The sequence below is a fragment of the Bidens hawaiensis genome, unplaced genomic scaffold (genome assembly GCF_021521415.1).
Source record: "Bidens hawaiensis isolate Kalapana, Puna unplaced genomic scaffold, B.hawaiensis_p1.1 tig00000369_1, whole genome shotgun sequence".
In the NCBI taxonomy this organism is placed as follows: domain Eukaryota; kingdom Viridiplantae; phylum Streptophyta; class Magnoliopsida; order Asterales; family Asteraceae; genus Bidens; species Bidens hawaiensis.
Genome location: NW_027491028.1, coordinates 2,725,196 through 2,749,482, shown reverse-complemented (window position 1 = coordinate 2,749,482; position 24,287 = coordinate 2,725,196). Strand labels below are relative to the sequence as shown.

The window sequence follows — 24,287 nt, the reverse complement described above, 5'->3', positions numbered from 1 at the left end:
TTTTAACTCTTTTTTGGTGTGAATGTGCAATGGTATATAGGAGATAATGGTATATAGGAGATGATTATTAGGGGAAATGTAAAAAAAAGGGAATCGGCTCAAACGCCACTAGCTTGTGTTCTATAGGAGTTTGTTTGAGTTTGTTCCTTTTTTTTTTGTTCTCTTTTTAATAACGCATTCCGGTTTTAGCAAACTTGTTAAGACATTAAATTTCTCTTAATTTATAAACTGGAAATCAATATTCTACTTATGTTTAATAATTTATACATCTTTTCAGCACTAAAATATCTTTAAATAATCGTAACATCGACAATTATATTAGCATAAATAATCACTGATGTTTATAATTATATCTCTAGGTAAATATAACGTTAAAGAATAAAATGAGTTGACATACAAAGAAAAACAGTGAAAACAAACTTAACACACCCCATAGTGAATCAATGCTTGGCCATGTCAAGAACATACGGAAAAAAAAAGAAAACAAAATTCAGGAAGTCACAACATGACCATATCAACCTTAATACACCACATGGAAGGTTCTGAAGTTCAACATGGCCCATGTTGAAAGTATAAGAGAAAAGACACAAATTGACACTTCTAGGCTCGCCACACTACTAGAAAAAATGCTTTTCACGACACGCGTTGAGTGTCATTAAATGGTACAGATGACATGCAAATGCATGTAGTTAATGGCCTAGTCATAAACGAAAAATGACATGCACCCGCGTGTCATATTTAATGACACGCATTAATGACAAACATTTGTGACACGCATTGATGACGCGCATGTATGACACGCTTTCATTAATTGCATTTATGACACCAGTTTACGACCAACACTAATGCGTGTCATCGTATAATTTGAATTTAAATTTTTTTTATACATAATTACTAATTTTTATATTAAAGACACCATTATAGAACAAAAGTATTCATTTCATTTCATAATTAGACATCGTATGTCAAAATATTACAAATATTCCCAAGTTATCAAAAATATTGGTTAATAGTCAATATAAATACATGCATCACTACCGAAAATAAACTGTGCCGCATAACCCGACCATTCTTCCCGAACTGCATCAAAATCCGCATCCGTGTATTCCTCTTTGTCTCCCCCGACCTAAGAAGAAAATTAATAAAAGATAACATTACCAGTCAAAATGAATTGAGTCAAAACTACAAACCAATACAAATTACAAACATAAAAGAACAAATAAACTACACTTACATTCTTCTTGATGAGTATGTCAAGTCCTTCATGGATGATCTCCTTCATGAAGTTTAAGACATAATAACCACACTCAGTACTTCCCGGCTGAGTTGGACACTACACAGTTACAAATAGGAAAATATTGAACCCTATAATTAAGATTCTAGTGATTTATAAACAAGAATATAGTAGCTAGCGGTGTTCATGACCAGCTAGTAACGGGTCGGTTTCACGATTTAGGCTTGTTTGACTTTTATAATCTTAAGTGTCTTGAATAGTATTTCATAAAATGCTTGATATATATAACAATATAAGAATTCAACTTCAGCGCGTGCTGGACAGCGCGTGCTGGTCAGTTTGCGCGCACAATCCAACACATATTATATTTAGTCACCATTGTCAAAAATGATCTTTTAAAAAGGCAATTTCAATAAGGAATTAAGTGCTCACCTTGTTGTAGACCCAGTTGACTTTGACCCGCATGTCAGATCCCATTTTTACAGTGTACAATACCATTGCCCTACAAGTAGATCATGAAATTTGCAGCGTATTATATCAAAGAATATAATATCTAATCTCTAATTTGTATTACTTACACGTCGATAATTTGCTTCAGCTGCGGATTGACATCAATAGGCCTTAAGGAATCAAAATTATAACAAGTAGTAGTATTCATGTCTAATACAGCTAACACCCAGTGATTTCTACAATAATCGAACAAAAATAAAGCCAAACAACTTAGCCTTAAGTTATTAACGAACAGTTATTTAAATGAGAATTCAAACCCGGGATTATAGGGCACAATGACGATGTCATTTTTGTTTCTTTTAGTCAGCCGATCTGCAATTAATTTACTTGAATCTTCAATATGTTTGGCTCTAGCTTTACGATCATCAGTCATGGTTGCACTCACGGTCACAAAACAAATTCCATGATTTGGAATCAGCCCATTCTTGAGTTGCTCGTACAAGTACCTGTTTATAATATACAAAAAGTAAATTGATTAACTAAATTGTGCTTCAATCAAATACAGTTTTTTACATTAAATTATTCACTTACATCATATATGAAGTAACAACAGAACCACTCAGCCAGCCCAGTGTAAAAACATCTTCAAAATCTTCCATACTTAGGTACGTGTAACTCTCGTACCCAAAACAATCATCGTCACTCTGAAGTTTTATGGAATCAACCTTTGCAAGTTGTCCATCAGCCACAAGTGCAGCCATTGTCAATATAGGACTTTTCTCAATTCTCACTATTGTCTTTCGTTGTGCTCTCGTCTTTCTTTTTCGAAAAGTCTCTTTATCTTTTCTTGTATTCTTTCCCTTTCCTTTATGATTTTCATTTTCCTCACTAGGCTCCGGTGTTTTGTTTTTTTCTTTATGAATTTTTATTGCTTTACTTGTCTCCTTTTCTTTTCCACTATTTTTTTCTTTTTCCTCATCAGGTTCTCGTAACCGTTTTTTGAAATTCTTACTTTCGATTTCATGTAATGGCATTGCAGATGGTTTCCTCACCGCTTTATTCTACAAAAATATAAATATATAATTTAAATTAGACCTCATGTACATATGCATTAAATCTATGTAAATGATATTACCAAGTCCGAGAATCGAATGACAAGTTGTCTTGGCCAACTTAGTATGTGTCCTACTCCATCTTTGACTTTGAAAATGAACTCTTCTTCTAGCGGAATTGGTAGTGTAGGTTCTCCTTTCAAACTACATTCCAACATAACTTGAATGTTCTCACTTGTTTCCATCATTATAGTTCCTATGGCGACTATATTTGTAGTAACCTCAACCGCAAGATAACACCTCGTATCCTACAAATATATATATATATATATAGGATGTTAGTTGTAATCAAGACTTGCAATGATATATTACTTAAAAATGATAAAGACTTACACATGGTTCTTCAGGTAGTTCGTCATCAAAGTCTTCATTGCCCCACATTTGACAACTTTCAGCTTCGGAAGCTGAAGAGGTATGTACCCGCCTCAACACCGAGCGAGGCGGGTCAACCCACAAGATATAGACAAGATGCTTGAAATCAAGACATTATGAAGGCACAAAGCCAAAACCTATGCGCATGGCGCATATAACATATGCTCACGCATATCACATATGCTCATGCATCACATGCTCAGACATCACATATGCTCATGCATCACATATGCTCAGGCATCACATATGCTCACGCATCACATATGCTCACGCGTATCACATGCTCACGCACCATATATGCTCACGCATATCACATCTGCGCGTGGCGCATATCACATGCTTGTGCATATCACATCTGCGCATGAAACATCTGCGAGTGAGAATAAAGAGAAGACCTCGCGCATCCTCAGGATAGGCGCGTATCACACATGCACATAATCAACCTCGTCCATATCCAAATCAGGATTAGGGCAACCTTGATTGTGCACGTCAGACAACCTTCCAGAAGGTATCTTTTTAAGGAATAAGAATATGCTGATGTTGACAGCTGCAAATGAAAGGTGGACAACTCAGCAAAACCCATGTGCAATTAATCAATGAAAACGCACCAGGTGTCCCAAGGACACGTGGCGCGAAGCAATAGGAGGAGGCCAACAAGGCCCTAATTGGGTCTGAGCCCAATCATTGGAAACCCTAGCACTATAAATACAACATCAACTCCACAAGGAGAGACAGGCCCTATCACACAGTATTCAGCTATATTAAGCAATACACTCCAATTTCCTTACTCTCAGATTATTATCTTTTCCTACAAACTCTTATTCTCACACCGGAGGGTTACCCCAAAGAGGACCCCTCTGTCCCTTTCTGAGGGGTAAGTTTACGGTGCTGTTCATTTTGTAGGTGGAAGAATCCAGATCCCAGAGAATCATCGGTGAAGTAGCATAATCACACCCGAGGAAAGTAGATCGTCTACCAGTGAGTCGATCCACGTTTCTTCATTGGCGCCATCACCTGTTACAACGGCAACAAAATCTCATCAGATCTCTAAAAAAAAAAATTTTTCACCATGGCTTCTGGTGTTCGTAACAGCGATCAAGTTCTGGAGGATATTGAACGTGAGGATGTTAATGAGGGACAGCAGTTTCTGAGGGTGCCGCGTGATTCTACGCGCACCACCAGTAACCATCCCTTCATCACAACTCCTCATGGCCAGACTGAAACTCCTCCAGACGATCTCACGTTCCAAAATCTTACCGGCGCGAAACAAAAAGGGCCAATGGGTCCAGAAGATGAAACCAATGACCCTAAAGAATGGCTCATAAACGAGCAACGACGTCTAATGGACAAGTACAATGAGATGGTCAAACACAAAAAGTTAGCCGACTTAACACAAAGGCTAGCGTTTGATAAGCAAACCGTTCATGGAACAAGAAGGGGGCGCGCGCCGGAAGAGGGTCACTCTGTTCACACTGAACAAGCTGAGTTTAGTGATGAAGAAGTGCACAGCATGAGGAGGACGCGAGATACTCATGCAGGAGGCTCACAGCTCCGCGCGCACATGACCATGGCGCCTGGAGCCAAAGCCGATCTGGATCTGCACACACCATACAGCCCACCAGTGAGAGGGCAAGTGGATGTAACCACACCGTACAGGCCAGCCATCTTGGTGAAACATTCAAAATTCACTGAGCGCATCGCGAAGGCCCCCATTCAGCACAAAACCAAGATGCCAAGTGGTTTGGGCAAATATGACGGCACAACAGATCCAGACGATTTCTTACAAGGTTTTTACAACACTGGAAACCTAGAAAGCTGGACGATGCCAACATGGTGTCACATGTTTGCTCGCTGCCTCACGGGCGCGGCGCGTGTCTGGTTCGAAAGCTTGCCCACTGGGCAAATCGATGGGTTCGAGGAACTATTGGAAAAGTTCCAAGCTCACTTCGTACAGCAGCGCAGACACACGCGCGACCCTGATGACATCATGCACTGCGTGCGCAGGAATGATGAAACGATTGAAGACTACATAACTCGTTTCAATCAGGAGTCTCTGGCAATCGGAGGTATCACTGAGCAACTATTGCGCGTGGCCTTTATACAAGGCGCGCGTAGTGATCAGCTCCGCCGAGCTCTCGTGAGCAGAGATGGCATGCCAACCACTTGGGCCAACCTAATGGAAGCATCGCGAGTCTTCGCGAGAAATGAAAAACAAATTGCCCAAGATAGAGCGAGAGAAAGAGGGCATCAAGCAGAGGCATCGCGCAACAACAAAAGAAGGGGCAAACAGAACTCTGTATGGTCCAGGTTGCAACAAACCAGTTTTTCTTCCGCAGAAAAGCAGGCGCAACCAAGCTCACCCCAGCCCCAAAAAGACGGTCTTAATCGCGGGGAGGGTGACAAGAGGGAAGGCGGCAGAGATCCTAACAGACCTCTGCCAAGAATTTGGACCCCCCTCACTAAAACGCCTTCACAAGTGTTGAGCACTGAGAATGTCCAGTTCAAAAGCCCCAAGCCACTACACTACAAGGGACCATCAAACAGTGGCAAGTACTGTGAGTTTCACAAGTCCACAGGACACAACACTGATGCATGCCACCACTTGAAGGATGCAATTGAAAAAGATGTGAAATCAGGCAAGCTGACTCACCTGGTGAAAAACTCAAGACCAGAAAATGAACAACCAGAAGGAGCCTCTGCCAGCAAAAAGTTCAAAAGAATCTGTGTAGCCGAGGGGGGAAATCAAGGGCAAAGATCAAGAAAGAGAAGCGCACAAATCCAAGGAGATTGGCGCGAGCAACAAGTAATCTTCCCAAGAATCAGGGGAGGCCCTTCTATCAGCAGTCCTCTTGTCATCACTACACACATTGCTCATTATGAAGTGTCAAAAGTCCTGGTGGACACTGGCAGCGAATCAGACATCATGTATGAGCAATGTTTCAGAAAACTGGATCCGGCAGACCAAGCAAGGCTTGAAATTGTGAATGCACCAATCTCTGGTGTTTCAAATGAAATCATTCATCCCCTAGGTCAAATACAATTTGAACTAACCATGGGGGATGAGAAACACAAGCGAGCCGAAGTTGTCAACTTCTTGGTCTTGCCCACCACTTCATGCCACAATATGATCTTGGGTAGGGGAACGATTGCCCAATTCAACGCCATACCGTCGCCAGCGCACGGCGCGTTGGGGTTCCCAACACCAACAGGTGTAACTTTTGTATACCGAGATCATTTGTGTGCTGTGACAAGTACTCCGCGGGAAGGGAGAATGAAACTTCCAATGGCAGACAACGCGCCAGAGGAATGGATTCTCAACCCAAAATTCCCGGAGCAAACAATCACAATTGGCGCTACGATATCAGACGACACGAGGATGAGAATGAAAAGATTGCTCACAGCATATATGTCGGTCTTCGCTTGGCAACACTCTGATATGACTGGGGTTCCGCGAGACCTGGCGCAACATTCTCTCAACACGTTCAAGTCTGTAGAGCCAATTGTTCAAAAGAAGAGAGTCATGGGGGATGAGAAGGCGAAGGCCATGAATGAGCAGGTTGAGGATCTACTGCGCGCAAACATCATCCGCCCGATACGATACCAGACATGGGTAGCCAATCCTGTGATGGTAAAGAAAAGTAACGGGTCGTGGAGGATGTGCATTGACTTCAAGGACCTCAACAAAGCATGCCCAAAAGATTGTTACCCCCTCCCAAACATCGACGCAAAGGTGGACTCCGTGGCGCCATTCAAGCTCAAATGTTTCCTGGATGCCTACAAGGGCTATCACCAGATTCAAATGGCACCACAAGACGAGGACAAGACCGCCTTCAGAACCGACAAGGGTGTTTTTTGTTACATAAAAATGCCCTTTGGTTTGAAGAATGCGGGAGCCACCTACCAAAGACTTATGGATGCTGTTTTCAACGAGCAAATTGGAAGAAACCTAGAAGTCTACGTGGATGATTTGGTGATCAAAAGCAGGGAGGAAAAACAAATGCTCAAAGACATCGAAGAAACCCTCGGGCGCCTAAAGGAAGTTAACATGAAGCTCAATCCGAGCAAATGCACTTTCGGCGTACAAGAGGGAAAATTTCTAGGTGTAATGGTCACCAAGGATGGTTTCAAGGTGAACCCAGAAAAGGTGGAGGCCATCCTTGACATGCCCTCGCCATCCACCATGAAAGAAGTCCAGAAGCTGAATGGTAGATTGGTATCAATCAACAGGTTCCTAGCGAACCATGCAAGCAAATCTACCCCATTTGTCAACACATTGAGAAATTGCTTAAAGAAAAGCCAATTCAAATGGACTCCTGAGGCCGAGCAAGCTTTCAGTGAGATAAAAGAATGTTTGATAAATCTGCCCGCGCTCACAGCTCCACTTCCTGGTGAAATTTTGACATTGTACCTATCAGCAGGAGAGCGCGCCATCGGCGCAGTATTGTTGGTGGATCACAAGGGAATCCAAACGCCAATATACTATGTGAGTCGGGTGCTGACAGACCCTGAGACGCGCTACTCCATCATGGAAAAGTTAGTTCTGTCACTAACACACGCGTCGCGCAAGCTTCATAGATATTTCAATGGTCATCCTATTGAAGTTCTGACTGGTTACAACATCCAGCAAGTCTCGCGGCGTCCCGCGCTCTCAGGAAGGCTGACAAAATGGGCGCTGGAATTAGGAGAGCACACGATCGCCTATAAGCCCCGTCCAGCAATAAAGGGACAAGTCTTAGCTGATTTCATCGCAGAAATCCCCGAGGGAAAAATTGAAGAGGCTCAGCGCGAGGTAGACCCTCCGCGAGCCAATGATGAAGAAAATGTTTGGAGATTATTCACTGACGGAGCTTCAAACAACGAAGGATCCGGCGCAGGCCTCAAACTGGTGGATCCAGAGAATCAAGAATATACTTACGCCATCAGGTTGGACTTCAAGAGCACCAACAATGAAGCTGAGTATGAAGCCCTGCTGGCTGGCCTGCGCATCGCGCACAAATTTGGAGTTAAAAAGCTAGAGGCCCATGTTGATTCATACTTGGTAGCAGCACAGGTCAATGGCCTTTATGATGCCAAGGAGAACACCATGCCTCTGTATCTAGAGCAGGCGAAAAAACTCATCGAGCAATTTGACTTCTTCAGAATCATTCATATTTCGCGCAGTGAAAACAAATCTGCCGACGCGCTGAGTAAGATGGCATCAACCAGCTTCGATCACTTTGGCAAAGATGTCAGGGTAGAAGTAATGAGCAACCCGTCGGTGGTAGCGAAGTCTGTCCTTGTAACTCATACAACCCCTTCATCATGGATAACTCCAATAATGGAATTCTTGAAGGAGGGAAAGGTACCGGACAATCGCGCACAGGCGAGGAAGATAAGACACAAGTCGCATAACTATGAACTGCTTGATGGTACATTATATCGACGCTCTTATCTTGGACCGCTCATGAAATGCCTAAATGCTGAGGTAGCAAGCTATGTGATCAGAGAGATACACGAAGGAATCTGTGGAATACATGCTGGCCCGCGCATGGTGGTTGCCAAGGCAATGAGCGCAGGTTACTATTGGCCAGGCATGTACTTGGACGCTCTAAAAGAGATCAAAAAATGCAAAGCATGTCAGAGCTATGCGCCAAACACCATGCGGCCAAAGAACAATTTGATTCCGGTGACCTCCGCATGGCCTTTCCACAAATGGGCAATCGACATTGTGGGTCCCCTACCGCAAGCGCAAGGGCGAGTAAAATTTTTGGTAGTGGCAGTAGACTATTTCACAAAATGGGTCGAAGCCAAGCCATTAGCAAAAATCACAGCCGAAGCGATGAAGCAGTTTATTTGGAGCCACATCATATGCCGTTTTGGCTTGCCCATGGAAATTGTGAGCGACAATGGCAAACAATTCACTGACAAGAAGATATCCAGCTGGCTCAAGGAATTGCGCATCAACCAAATTTTCACTTCAGTATACCACCCTCAGGGGAATGGCCAAGTTGAGCGCGCGAACCAAAGCTTGTTAAATGGGCTGAAGAAAAGGTTGGAGGGAGAATCACATTCTTGGGTCGAAGAGCTACCTAATGTCCTGTGGGCGCACAGGACATTAAGCAAAACCAGCAATGGCGAATCCCCGTTCAGCCTAACCTATGGAACGGAGGCAATGATTCCAGCAGAAATTGGATGCCCATCCCATAGAGTGCTCATGATGAACAAGATTGATAACGAGCGCGAAAGGAGGTTGGATCTCAACTTGCTTGAAGGGCGCAGAGAGGCGGCTATCATCAGTGAAGCCAAATACAAGAAAAAACTGGAAAAATATTACAACCAGCGCGTGAAAGAATGCCACTTCAGGAAAAATGATTTTGTCCTTCGAAACAATGAAGCTAGCCGCGCGATACCCCCGGGAAAAATGTCCCCCAATTGGGAGGGACCTTATCAAGTCTCGGAAGAATTGGGAAAAGGCGCGTACGTTTTAAAAGATTTGAATGGAAAGAAGATCCCGCGCGCATGGAACGCGGCACAGCTTAGAAAATGTTTCATGTAAAAAATGTCAAGTTTGTAATCAAGGCTTTTTAAGCCATTATGAATAATCATACGCGCTATCTTCTCTTAATGTGGATTCTATTACCTTTTGCATACATGTTTCACACTTCCCTTTATTAATTTTGAGGAATATGACAACATTGTATTGACATCAAAACAAAATAAAACGAAGTAAAACATACATGCGCGAGCTTCAAGCTCAAAAACGCGTTAACGAGTCTTAACTCTAAAACGTCAGGGCCTTAGCCCAATAATATGAGCCTTAGCTCAGAGCCTTAGCCCAATAATGTGAGCCTTAGCTCAAATCACTCACAACATCCATCCTACATGCTGCGCAGCCTGACCATAAAAATACCTAAGCACAACTAAGGCAAAGCAAATGCCAAAACATAGTTGTTAAGGTCTCAGGTCGAGGTCGCGCATAAATTTATAATGGATATCTGAGTAACACATACTGACACGTAAAGGCTAAAAAACTCATAATTCCCTATAATAAATGCGCGATAACATCGCGCAAAAGAGGAATAATGAGACGCCAAGGCACGTGTCAACATAATCAAGATATGGCAAAATCACTTACAATATGACATGGATTAAGTATTATAATTTCCTTACAACCTTGTTCTTATTTCAACGTGCAAGCATATCTTATATTCAACAAGCAAACATGCAACATAAAGAGATGAATGGGGAATGCGCAAGATGCGAATAAGGGAAAAACAAAATTTCATTCCAAAGCATTGAAATTTACAAGTTTACAAGATGAGGAGATACAAACTACAAATAAAAAAAAAACATGAAGGGCTTCTCAATTCTTCACGTCGACGTCAGCCTCTTCATCGTCCTCATCACCGCCCTCAGCATCTGGCGCAGCCTGCTCCTCGTCATCTCCAAACTGACCATAGTCAAGTTGTTCGTCCTGAATGGAGTCTTCTATCACAATAGTGTCAGGAGCGGATCCTTTGGCCACGCCAGAGCCGCTAGCAGGGGCAGCATTCCCCGCGCCATCATCGCCGCCACCAGCCCCTTCGCACTCGTCAAGTAATTTCTTTAGCGCGCCGAGATCGGGCTGGTCAGCAAGCGCAGATATCTGCAAATCATAAGGAAAAATATGAGTACAAAAAGACTTGGAAAATAAGTCAAGGTAATCTCATTAAGGTTAAAATACCTGCCCAAGGATGGGAATGGGAGTATTCAAATACTTCTCCCCCATCTCGGCCATATCCGCGAAGACAACGTCGAGCTGGTAAAGGTAGTCGGATGGGTTCTTCTTCAGTGCGCTATATTCACAACCATCCTTGAACCCTTCAGCTCGACCCACCAAGCGCGAGGCAGCGTTGCAATCCATCACAAGGGCCTGAAACTCGTCTGAATATTTCATCGCGTAAGCGCAACGAGTCATACCCTGTGAGGCTAGCCATTGGCGATCCTGCGCGAGAGAAGAAACAGTCATCTCGAGGGCAGGAATCTGAGAGTTTAACAACTCAACAGTTTCCTTGGTCTGTTTCAGCTCCTCTTTGTCGGACGCTGCTGCCGCCAAGGCTTCTTCCTTTTCCGCTCGCGCAACATCGAGTGCTTCCTGGCTAGACGCTGCCGTCGCCAAGGCTTCATCTTTCTCGGCCCGCGCGGCCGCCAGCTCCTTCTTCAGGCGCGCAACCTCACTCTCCAATGATGATTTGTCAGTTATAGACTGGACAAGAGCTTGGTCACGCGCCTCCGCGTCCAGCTCCAAGTCGCGCACTCTACGCGCGTACTTGGCCGCGTCCGCCTCGGCCGCCTGTAGCTTCTCCCGCGCAGCCTGTAGCTCATGCCCGCGCTTCACGAAGGCGGTGTTGGCACTTGCTCTGTTCTCGCTGAGCTCTGCTTGGAGTTTCTCAGCTCTCTCTTGAGCATCAGAAAGATGCCAAGCAGACACTTTAGCCTCTTGCTTGGCTTCCGCAAGAGCATCACGTACCTTTACGTAATCATAGCGAAGCTCTTGGGAGGCAGCAAAGAAAGCCGACCCAGCAAACAGATGATCGTTGAGCAAGTCATCGCGAGCGCGGTCCTCCTGAAACCTCCTTTCAGCTGGAGGCACAGAATGAGCCCAGAAGTCCTCACACACACCCATGGATTGAAATGAGCTGTCCTCAGTAATATTCCATCTCGGGCGGTAAATGTGATCGGCTTCCTGCAAACACAAAGTAATGATCTAAGTCATCAAAACACTAATATGGAAGTCCGCGCAGCGGAGCAAAACGAACCTATACCTGCGGGGATGAAGCAGAAAAGTCAGCGCCAGCCCCACGAGAAGACTGCGCCGCGAAATCTCGTGGCGCTGCAGGGCTGGCGCGGCCGCCGTCGGAGTCTTCAACTTGAACCTCCTCATCCTCCTCTGAAACAGGCCTTTTCTCCTGCGACCTAGAACCAAAATCAGTCTCGCGAGGAGGGCTGTGCGCAGGAGGAGGTGAGGGAGGTCTCGACGCCGCCAGGTCGGCGCGTAAAACGGCCTCCTGTTCCTTAGTAATCCCGATGAGGGGAGATTCAGTGCTTGCAGGAGCAGGAGCAGAACCAACGGCGCTGGCACCGGCGCCAGGAGTGCCGCCAGCAGCTTGTACGCCAGCTATGACTCCTATGAAAAAATCAACAAAAAGAAATGGTTCATGACTTGATCTAGAAGAAAAAAGTCAGAAAATTAAAGTGCAATACATACCTTGGCGCAACGCCGTTCGCGAGTTAAACATCGCCATGAAGTCCATTCTCCCCTTTGAGGGTAAAACAGGGGACTTTGAAGCGACCTCCGGCGAAGCCTCGGCACCTTGTTGCGCTTGAGGTTGATCCACCAAGGTCACCGGCTCTACAAACATTTGAGTGAGCAAAGATTCATTAGTAATTCTATCAGAATCGCGCTCATAGAACCATAAAGGATAAGCAAAGTATACCTGTCGAAGAGGAAACGGCAGGCGCAACGCCGCTTCCCTTTTCCGCCGCGCGAAGGGAGGAGGTAGTGGCACCATACCTCGTGTGGACAGGAGGTCTGCCCACTTTTTGAGGCAGGGAAGACAAGGAAAACTTGGTGGTAAACCCCTGGGTTTTCTCAAGTCCCTTCGCCTGAGTAGGAGGATCCTGAACAACAGGGGCATCATCTTTCTTCTGTTTCTTACTGGCCCCTGCGCCAGTTTTCCCTTTAGCCTTACGCTTTAGTTGGGGCACCTCAGCCTCCTCCTCCTCCTCCTCATCCGCGAACTCCAGCTCGTAGTTCTCAAGCGCGTCTACAATACACGCAACAGAAAGGTTAGCCAAATCTGGTATTATAAAGGCATAAGCATAAGTACAAAGGCTTACCAGGCGCATCGCTGTCAAAGAGAAAACCCAGATCAACAGGGATGAACATGTCATCGAAGCGATCGGGGAAGCCAGCCTCCCCAGCGCCCAGCGCGACGGAGCCACCCTCCATATGCTCATCATAGGCGGCGTGGACATACTCCTTGCTGACTGCACAAAACAAGTCAAATGATATCAGCAAAACGAATTATATTCGCGCAGAAGTAATGCAATGAGATTAACTTACACAAGCCGTCAACTTGGATAACGGGCTCAGTCGCGCTGTCGGCCCACCTCCTGCTCATACCAACCCCCACCAGCGCCTCCTCGCAAATGTTCTTGGCGGGGTATGGTTCGGCAGTCAACTTTTTTACCCAGGCGCCAGTTGGGTTCTTGAAGACACCCACATCCGCAGGCGCAGAAGAGATCGCGCGCATGGTCATGCGGATGGGGATCACACCAGCCCTGATATAGAAAAATCTCTCAGACCAGTCATGAAGGCTCTTGAATGAAACAGTGCAGCACTTGACTTTCTGACTGCGAGGAATAAATGAGAACCAAGAATCTTGGATCTTGGGCTTATAAAAAAACTGAAAGCGCCGAGGGGTGGGCTCCTCGCGCTGAGATTTGCACATGAACTCAAAGTGAGTCATGCGCACGAGTCCAAACGGATGGACTTGGGATATATGAATCCCATAAAACTTAAGCAGCGCACCCACAAACCTTGTCATCGGGAGACGAAGGTTGCAGTGGGTGAAAAAATGGTAATAAAGGGATATATAGCCGGTGGGCGGGTCCGCCGCCGTTTGCCCGGCCGCCGGCAGCATGCAGCCATACTCAGGGAGAAAACCCCGAGAGGCGATAAGGCTGTCAAAATCGGCCTGCCTCAGTTTGCAGGGGATCTCATCCCACTTCTTCACTGCCTTGGTCTTCCCTACATCCTCCGATGAGGCCTCAGCAGCCCTCTTCCCCTTGCCGGTCTTCTTCAACGTAGACATCACTAACGATTTCACACGGCGATGGATGGGGGAGATTGTGTTGTCTGAGCTATCAGACATACAACTATAAAATCAGACAAAGGATGCTTCTGAAGAACACAGATCTCGAAGCAGAAGACAGGTAATCGGAATAGAATGAAAGAAAGGAAAGCATTGAATAAACAACAAGGAAGATGAAGGATAAAAACTCTAAGGGCTTGCTTTTATAGGCCCAGGAGAGAGAAAATTTGGTACTGATCGGACTTCACGCGCCTCCACTCGCAAGTGTAAGCCAACGCGAGCGCGACACGTATCCCTGACACTGTGTGAGGGGACACGAAAGGAAACGATACATGTGCTGCCAGAGTTCACGCGCCACCACTCGCAGGTACGGACCAACGCGAGCGCGACACGTGTTCCTGACACTATGTGAGGGGACATGAAAGGCAACTGTAGCACCTAAAGCACACGAAAAGTCTGACACGTCAGGGACGATTCGTTTTCAACTAAAAGGATAGAATTTTGCGCACCGATAAGTAATAAGAAGAAAAGACAAACCCTATTAAAAGAGCAAACTATTAAGTCTAATATCTATCTTACCTCGCTCGCACGAGACAAGACACACATTAGACTGGGGGGGCTTGAAGAGGTATGTACCCGCCTCAACACCGAGCGAGGCGGGTCAACCCACAAGATATAGACAAGAGGCTTGAAATCAAGACATTATGAAGGCACAAAGCCAAAACCTATGCGCATGGCGCATATAACATATGCTCACGCATATCACATATGCTCATGCATCACATGCTCAGGCATCACATATGCTCATGCATCACATATGCTCAGGCATCACATATGCTCACGCATCACATATGCTCACGCGTATCACATGCTCACGCACCATATATGCTCACGCATATCACATCTGCGCATGGCGCATATCACATGCTTGTGCATATCACATCTGCGCATGAAACATTTGCGCGTGAGAATAAAGAGAAGACCTCGCGCATCCTCAGGATAGGCGCGTATCACACATGCACATAATCAACCTCGTCCTTATCCAAATCAGGATTAGGGCAACCTTGATTGTGCACGTCAGACAACCTTCCAGAAGGTATTTTTTAAGGAATAAGAATATGCTGATGTTGACAGCTGCCAATGAAAGGTGGACAACTCAGCAAAACCCATGTGCAATTAATCAATAAAAAAGCACCAGGTGTCCCAAGGACACGTGGCGCGAAGCAATAGGAGGAGGCCAACAAGGCCCTAATTGGGTCTGAGCCCAATCATTGGAAACCCTAGCACTATAAATACCACATCAACTCCACAAGGAGAGACAGGCCCTATCACACAGTATTCAGCTATATTAAGCAATACACTCCAATTTCCTTACTCTCAGATTATTATCTTCTCCTACAAACTCTTATTCTCACACCGGAGGGTTACCCCAATGAGGACCCCTCTGTCCCTTTATGAGGGGTAAGTTTACGGTGCTGTTCATTTTGTAGGTGGAAGAATCCAGATCCCAGAGAATCATCGGTGAAGTAGCATAATCACACCCGAGGAAAGTAGATCGTCTGCCAGTGAGTAGATCCACGTTTCTTCAGAAGCATTATTAATATTCATACCCCTTTTCAACTTCTCTACATCATCTTCAAGTTTAACGAATTGTTGATCCGTTGTCTTCTTCTCTGTGTCCATGTAATGCTTAATCGTCTTTGGTAAGAAAAAATATTGGCGTGGCATAACAAATTTACCCATTCCACGTACATGCCCACGTTGTTCCTTAGTACCAAGGGCCTGCGTAAGCACATCATGTTGGCCATATGTATCATCTACATCACTTCCAGACTCTTTTAGCTTATCCTATAATTGAGATAAAAAAATATTATTGCACACGTAAAAAAATGTTGTGCTAGTCTGCGCGCGCTGGCAGCCTGCACGCGCTGGTCTGCGTGCGCTGGCAGACCGCGCTTTGGTCTGCGCGCGCTAGCAGCCCGCGCGTGCTGGTCCGCCCGCGCGCTGTGGTCAGCCCGCGCATGCTGGTCTGCCAGCGTGCTGTGGGAAGCCCGCACGCGCTGGTCTGCGCGCGCTGGCAGCCTGAGCGTGCTGGTCTGCGCGCTGGCAGCCCGCGCGCTGTTAACAAACTGACCAGGGCGCGTGTTTGTTTATAACCATCTGCAAACACACAATTATAGTTATTGAGACAAAATAGAGAAACTTACAATTTTATTAACAGTTTCTTGGACATTAGAGTCGAAACCTCCAGTTTTTCGTTCTATTGCTTTTTTCCACAACAACGACCTATCAATCTCCTCTTCCTCCTTTCCGGTCTCTTTCTTCTAAACAATAGAAGTGGATTAACATACACAAATACAAGTAAAATATTATATTATTTTAATACATACAATCTCTTCAGTGAGTCCGGCATATCCCTTCCTGCTTAAACGATGGTTGTATATATTTTTTGCACGTACTTCTTTGGCTTTTTTACTTTTCTCTAACATTAGAAAGTTTAAGGAGTGTTATGCATGTTTTTATAATTAATGATCTATGAACAAATACACACACGAAAAGTTTCACAAACCTGCCACTTTTTTGAAAGTTGTCGTGCTACAAAAACTTTCCAGTCATCTTTTTTCACAGACAGATACGTAGGCGGAGGATTGAGTAAACTAGGTCCTTTGGCCAACCAACGAACATTGTCACAAATATCTTCCCCATTAGCCAAACGTTTTTCAACCTATGGGAAAAAGAATTAATGTAATTCGAACAAAATTATTAAAAAAAATTAACGTATTGCTAACAAACTTATTTAAAAATACACCTCGTTCTTAAGCCAACTAAGAAAAGTCCGAGTGTGTTGTTTCTGCAACCACGTACTATTTCAGCGGGGGTTGACATCCTTCAATTCCAACATATGTTGCCTAAAATATAAAAGTTAAAAGAATTTTGATAGTTTATATAGAGTAGCAGCAAGTAATATATAATATACAATATTATGTATTTCTTACTCTATATACGGCTCCACAACAGCAGTGTTTCGTAATACATAGAGATGAGCTTGATCAAGTAACTTAGCATCCACAACTTCTAATGTAGCCTTCGATAAAGGCTTGCCAGTTCGGATTCTTTCTTCAACACGTTCATAGGGATTGCCAATTGATTTCATGTTTTTTAAGTAGTTCGAGCAAAATTCTAATGTTTCCTCTACCAAGTAACATTCTGCAATGCAACCCTCGGGTCGATAATGATTTCGCACATACCCTTTCAGTGTTTTCATGTATCTCTCAAATGGACACATCCACCTAAAATGAACCGGGCCACATAACCTCACCTCTCTAACTAAATGCACCATCAAGTGAATCATGACATCGAAAAATGAAGGAGGAAAATACTTCTCTAATAAACACAAGGTTAATATGATGTCACTTTGCAATTTTCCTAGCTTACTAACATCAACAACTTTACAACACAACTTGTTGAAAAATTGACATAGACTAATGATTGTTTTCCTCACTTTCTCGGGTAGCACCCCTTTGATTGCAAAGGGAAGAAGTTGTTGCATCAGTACATGACAATCATTAGACTTCAAACCATTCATCTTTGAAATATCATCTGACACAAGATTCTTGAAATTAGAGCAATACCCACTAGGCACTTTTATGTTAGACAAAGTATCATAAAATATTTTTTTCTCCATGGCATTTAGAGTGTAGCATGCCGGTGGAAGAAAAAGTCGATTTCCTTTCAGTTGAGCTTGTAATTCAGGCTTAATGCCTAACTCCTCAAGATCTTGTCGTGCAAATAACCCATCCTTTGTCTTATGAGGTAGGTTCAATAACGTCCCATAAACACTCTCACACACATTTTTTTCTATGTGCATAACATCTAACTGATGTCGAACAAGCAGCTTCTTCCAACATTCAAGTTAAAAAAAAATTGATTTTTTATGCCACAACTTAGTTCTCTCGTCGATAATTTTTTTTCCTTCTTTGACGTCTTCTCCTTTGGCATTTTCTTCTTTAACTTTTTCTTCGTTATTTTCTTCTTTAACGTTTCCTTCTTAGACAACTCCTTCTTTGACTTTTTCTTCTTACCCTATGAATTCTTAAACCCCGTCAGATACTCGTAAACTTCTTCACCTGATAATGGGTTTTTTATAACATCCATCTCTTGTTGATTGTTGAAGTCTTTTTTTCTTTTTCGAAAGGGATGCTCAAGTGGGAGAAATCTTCTATGGCTAAGAAAGCATACTTTTATGGTCTTTGGCAACCATTGTGAATGAGTATTCTCTGAACATATTGGACAAGCATGATAACCTTTGGTTACACAAACCGAAAGATTACCATATGCGGGAAAGTCATTTATAGTCCAAAGTAATACTGCTCTTAGATTGAAATACTCTTTTTTATAAGCATCAAATGTCTTAATGCCTGTTTCCCACAAGAGTTTTAAATCTTCTATCAATGGTGCCAAGTAGACATCAATATTGTTACCAGGTTGGAAGGGCCCTGATATCAATAGAGTCAACATCATGAATTTTCTTGACATACACAAATAAGAGGGTAGATTATACGTTATTAGGATAACGGGCCAACAACTATGCTTGGAACTTAATGACTTGTGAGGATTAATACCATCAGCAGACAAGGCTAATCTAATATTCCGATCTTCTTTTCCGAATTCTTTCCACGTGTTGTCAACAAGCTTCCAAGCTGGAGAATCACGAGGATGAGTTAGCTTACCATTATTGACCCGTCCTCGTGCATGCCAAGTTAAGTCATGTGCAATTTCTGGTGATGAAAACATTCTTCCAAATCTAGGGATGGGAGGAAAATACCACAAAACTTTATTAGGAATGTTTTTGGTATCATTCTTCCAATGGGATGCACCACAATTTGGACACTGAGAAGCATCCTTATGCTCTTTCCAGAATAGAACACAATCGTTTTCACATGCATGTATCTTTTCATATTGTAGACCTACTCCTTTTAGCAACTTCTTGGCTTCATATAACGAGCAAGGAATCACATTATCTAATGGAAACACATCTTTTAATGCACCCAACAATGCATCAAAACTAGCATTAGATCAACCATATTGACCTTTCAAATGTTGGAATTTCAGTAATCCACTAAGTGCATTATACTTCGACCCTACATATAGTGGCTTATCACATTCTTCAAGAAGTGACTTCAATGAATCAGGTTCTTCTTCAGCATACGCGAAGGCATCATGTAGCATTTCCTTTGTATAATTATAATCACTTGTATAATTATAATCAAAGTCGGGAGGCCTGGATTTATTAGGAAGTTTTTCTCCTTGAAACGACCAAACCTTATAATTTTCGATGAAACCATGGGCAAACAAATGATAACGGACATTATCGATAGAGTGGTGACACAAATTGATACATTTTACATAAGGACATGGTATAACATTTGATTTTGGAATATTGCTTTGCGCAAACTCTAAAAAGGCCTCCACACCAACCTCATATGCATATGATAATCTATCAGACGAAATCCATGACTTATCGATGACCATTTGTTTCTAGTTTGACACAACGACTAAAAACAAAAAACAAAATCAAGCCTTAAACGTAAATGAAACTTATATAGATAATACAACACCATGTATCAAATTAAAACTTATTGTTATTATAAAACTTTTAGAAAATTAAAACATAAGGGTTTATCATTAAATTTAAACTTTTAGAAATAACAACTAAATTGTTCAACCCTCTAAATCATCAATCTCAGAATTTCTTTTACAGCTCATTTTATATGTGGCAGAATTTATCTCTACAGTTCTCTAATTTGATGTGCTAACAATGATTTCTAATTTAAAACCAACCGTGTAAACTAAATTCACTTCCAAACTTTTAACATTTATCCATTGGTTTTTATATATTTTCACAGAAACCATCTTATTAATTCAAAGAAGTTAATAAACAACTAACAATTTAGAAAAAGAAAAAAAGTAACTCGTTCAAACTATCAAAACAAACCGTTTTGGCTTTGTCCAGCCGACCCAAAATCATAGTCAGTGGTTCACAATAACAGCCCTAAACTATCATCATAAAAATTTAGTAGTCAAACCATTTACAATAACAACCCTACACCATAATCTAGTCAAACCAGTTTGAAAAAATTAAAAAACTCACAGTTGATTAAACCCTAGAAGATTATGAAACCCTAGAAGATTATAAAACCAGAAATTAAAAGTAGAACAACGTAAAATTGAAGGAACATACCTCACAATAGTTGAACTATTGCAAATAATCCTTCAAAGAAAATGAAATTGTTTAGCCGCTGGTTCGGTCCAGATGAAGAAAACGCAGATCTGAAGTAAATTAGACAGATGAGTGGGCAGATGGTGTTGTAAAATTGAATGATGCTACATTATGGTGGTTTAATTGTGTAGAGAAGCAGATGATGGTTTGTGATGAAGAAGCAGGTCGATGGCAAGGCTCTTTTGAGTGGGCTGTATATTATTTTTGGAGTTTTGTGTTTGGAAAATAATTTTAAGTGTGAAGGGGCGGGTATATTGATTTTTTTATTTGGTTTCAACATGACTTGCAAATATGACAAACAAGTTAAGTTTTTAAGTTTACGACATTAATTTAATGACACTCAAAAAAGTGTGTCATAAATAATTTAAATTTTGAAAAATATGACATTTTTTTAATGATAGACACATTTGCGAGTCGTAAATCACTGCATGTCATAGTGGGCATGTCATTAAAAGCCTTTTTTATACTAGTGCCACGGCCGTGTTGAGATGTCAACACGACAATGTTCTCTCTCCTGCTGTTCCATTTGACAACGAGTAATTAATACAATAAGACAAACTGATCAACACGGTCGTGCCTAACTAAACACGTGCTGCGTTGAGTCCCCAACTCAACCTTAAAATTAAATGTTGATCAATTCCTCATGGTTATAATGGAAAACATGAATAATATGATAAATCTATAATTATATGTGTACCTGTCATAACATGGAGAGTAGCAACTGCATCGGAGAAGGATGTAGACGACATAGTTGTCAGCTTGATTGAGTTCCCCTTTAGGATGTATAGTTAAGGATGGATTTAGGGTTCTTGAGAGGAACCTGGTTTAGGAGAGAGGGGGCACACAAAATTGTATGTGTGTGTGATTAGGTTATGATGTTAATATATATCTCTCTTTATATACACCCAAGGAGAAACCCTTTATTAGTTAATTAAAGGTAATATGGCCCATCAACAATAACCAAACTAATACATAATAAGGTATAATTAATATTTTGATCTAATATTATATAAATGATAATGATAGCCATATATATATATATAATATTTATTTTTACATTCTTCCACTTGGCCTCATAATCATTTATTATGAGTATTAGATTAGTTTGATCAGAAGTCAACACTCATTTTAGCTTTAAACTCAAACTGGAGCAGAGAAATACAATAATTGAATTGAACATCAGCTCAAGACCCCCATTAATCATACTGCAATCCCTATTTAAAACCTAAGTAGTTATGATCAAAATTTTCAAGTAAGCCCTTCAAACGTTTAATTTGTATAATATGTCATTATTGTCACACATTCAAATTACACTAACGGAGTTTTACCGTCAGAGGGCGTGAACTAACAGGATCGGAATCACTAGTTATATCAAACACCACAATTAAAGTTTTAAAAATAACTAAGACATCAAGTTTTAAGTAAAGTTGCGGAAGCGTAAACTGTAAAGTAAATAGTTGCGCCACACAGGACGACTTAAAGCCACAGTTATGATGACAAAATTAAAAGGCGCTCGCCCGCCTTGGCTACCTGAGATAAACATACTAAAAGTGTCAACACAGGGTTGGTGAGTTCACAGGTTTAAGTAAATTAAGCGTTATGTTTTAGCGTTACCAGATAGTGTTATGTCAATATATATCAATAGGTAGCTAACCTATCAAGCATGTATTACTAAGTGTTCGACACCGAAGCTGACTGTTTATATGATTTCCTTGCCACCATGTCAACCACGACCATGGTAATGTGTTAGCCAAAATTACACCCACTCGACCTACAGTCGAGTTTAGAGTTGGGTGGGGTTTGTCAAACCCAGTAGTACAACTCAAAGGTGACCCGCTATTATCCAATATTAACCGGTTCGATTGTTTAGAAGGACTTAGTTGGTTTGTTGCCACTTAGCCTTACAAGTGATATATAAAGAGTAAACAAAATCTAAAGCGTTGGAGTATGTTATCGCCCCCTAATAAAAGCGTTAAAGAGTAAAAGGGGCAGTGAAATTCACTATTTGCGAAGTTATCAAAAAAAATCCGAGAAAAGCGTGCGTCAAAGAAATCCTCACAAGTGCTCTAAAAACAAAAATAAGATTTCTAAATGTTTGAACTACGAGTGAGTCTTTAGACTCGACACATAAAAGTTATGCATGAGATGTGTTCGTGTTACGTTTGTGAAACAAGTGCGACTCAACAAACACGTTGGTGATAAGTTACAGGTGTGAACAAGTATAGTGTTAAGTGTTACTACGGTATATCATCAGTAAAATATCTACCACAAGGGCAAATATGTCAAACACATTGCAAACAACGGTCAAATAGTCACTTTTCATGTTTAATTAAAGAATTCAGCAGTTAAGTTACCGAGACAGATTTTAACACATCAAGATTACTCTATTTACTATTCATAACATGTAGATAAAATCACCAAAATTTATCACAGAAGCACACGTGAGTTAGGTTTCTAAAAATATTTCACTAATCATAACAGTCCTTCCTAAAATGAACCTCCTGACCACACTCAAAGCACCCCTTTTGTGGTTGCCGGCTGTTTAGGGTCGCCCTTACCCGTGAGTTCCCCTCTACAGTCCTTGGCCTGATGACCCAATTTACTGCATCGTAGACACTTTATACGGTCACATGGGCCAGCATGGTGATAGTTACACTTGTTGCACGTGGGATACTTTCCAGCATAGTTACTCGAACCCTGTCCGTCACCGTTGCTGTTGTTGGAACTCTGATTATTGAAGTTCCGTGTGGGTTCGGGTTTACGATGGTGTTGTTGCTGTGGAGGGTTCGATGATGAGGACCTCGTGTTGTCAAACTTCCTCTTTCCATTCCCTGAGTTGTTGTTGTGATCGTTGTTCGAGTTATCAAGGGTTTTAGAGGTGGAACCTCTAGGTAGTAACACACCTTGGGCCACTGCTTGATCCGTCAGCTTGTGGGCTATTCGGATCGCTTCTTGAATAGTGGTCGGTTTGGAAGACGTCACCATACCCTGAGTCTGTGGCACTAAACCATCGATGAACATCTACATTCTTTTTCTCAACGGATCTACCATCCGTGGGCACATCACCGCCAGTTCATGAGAACGGGTGGTGTAGGCTTCGATTTTGGAGCCCACCATCTTCAAGGCCCAAAATTCTGACTCCAGTTTCGAGATCTACTCTCTAGGACAATACTCTTCCTTCATAATATTCTTGAATTCTTTTCAGTTCATGGCGTTTGCCAATTCCAATCCGAGTATCTGCGCATTGGAGTTCCACCAGGTAAGGGCTGAATCTTGCAGTGTTCCAGCAGCAAACTTGACCCTGCTGGCTGGTGGACAGTTGCACATCTCAAAGGCTGACTCCGCCTTCTCTGCCTAGCGTAGGAACCCTATGGCTTCCTCAGTGCCCTTAAATGAATTGGGTTTACAGTTCAGGTAATTCTTGAAAGTACAGACTCCGGCTTGGCCTCCTGCTTAATTCTAAACATGAGCAGCCGCCTCATGGTCATTCAGTATAGCTTGGAGTTCTGCTGCAGTCATGTTGATGTTACCGTGACCACGTCCAACGTTTCTTACAGACATCTCCTAACTTCTTCCTGCAAGTCTATCATCTCTGATTGCATCTTGATCACTAGATTCATTAGCTGAACATGAGCATCCTAAAATTCCTTCATGGCTTCAGTCAGGTAGGAAATCCTCTTCCTAGCCTCTGCTCCATCCCCTATCAATCCAGTAACATTCGCTCTCGTTGAGTGCATAATGTCAACTTCACGATCCAAACATGAGGCGAGAGCTGCGAAAGCGCGCTCCATCGGGAGTGTTTGGGGGTGGTAGTGTGTTGTAAGACATAGGATAGCCCGGGAGAGGTAGTGGGGGAACTTTTTCAAGGTAAACAATCCGTTCGATCAAACTAGGCTACCAATTCCAGTTACCATTGCACTCGTAAATGTCTCCAGATGGGCGGTGCCTCTTCGGTGCGGGGGCTGCTAGTGTTGGGACTGCTCGAGGTGGTGATGGGTTGGGTA

General features: G+C 42.6%; 1 protein-coding gene across 2 annotated transcripts; it reads right to left on the bottom strand.

Annotated features, from left to right (window-relative positions):
• Positions 1-649: 649 nt before the first annotated feature.
• LOC143623715 (uncharacterized) lies at positions 650-20,398 on the bottom strand. Of its 2 annotated transcripts, XM_077094559.1 has the most exons (6): positions 19,730-20,398; positions 16,211-16,398; positions 1,813-1,920; positions 1,667-1,736; positions 1,235-1,333; positions 650-1,126 (listed from the first exon to the last, which is right to left on the bottom strand). In XM_077094559.1, the coding sequence occupies exons 2-6, from the start codon at positions 16,234-16,236 to the stop codon at positions 1,007-1,009; spliced, it is 423 nt and encodes a 140-aa protein (XP_076950674.1). In that variant the 5' UTR covers positions 16,237-16,398; positions 19,730-20,398; the 3' UTR covers positions 650-1,006. The 2 variants fall into 2 exon arrangements, 1 of the variants encoding a protein (XP_076950674.1); XR_013151950.1 differs by having other exon boundaries at positions 650-1,333; positions 1,667-1,920; positions 16,211-16,327; positions 20,245-20,398.
• Between the last annotated feature and the right edge of the window lie 3,889 nt (positions 20,399-24,287).

Coding starts and splice junctions, on each gene's coding strand:
- LOC143623715 (XM_077094559.1), bottom strand. CDS start 16,236: ATGTCCAAGAAACTGTTAATAAAATT. Junction 1,921..16,210: donor AAGAAACTGTTAATAAAATT/GTAAGTTTCTCT, acceptor CGATTATTGTAG/AAATCACTGGGTGTTAGCTG. Junction 1,127..1,234: donor ACATACTCATCAAGAAGAAT/GTAAGTGTAGTT, acceptor TTTTCTTCTTAG/GTCGGGGGAGACAAAGAGGA.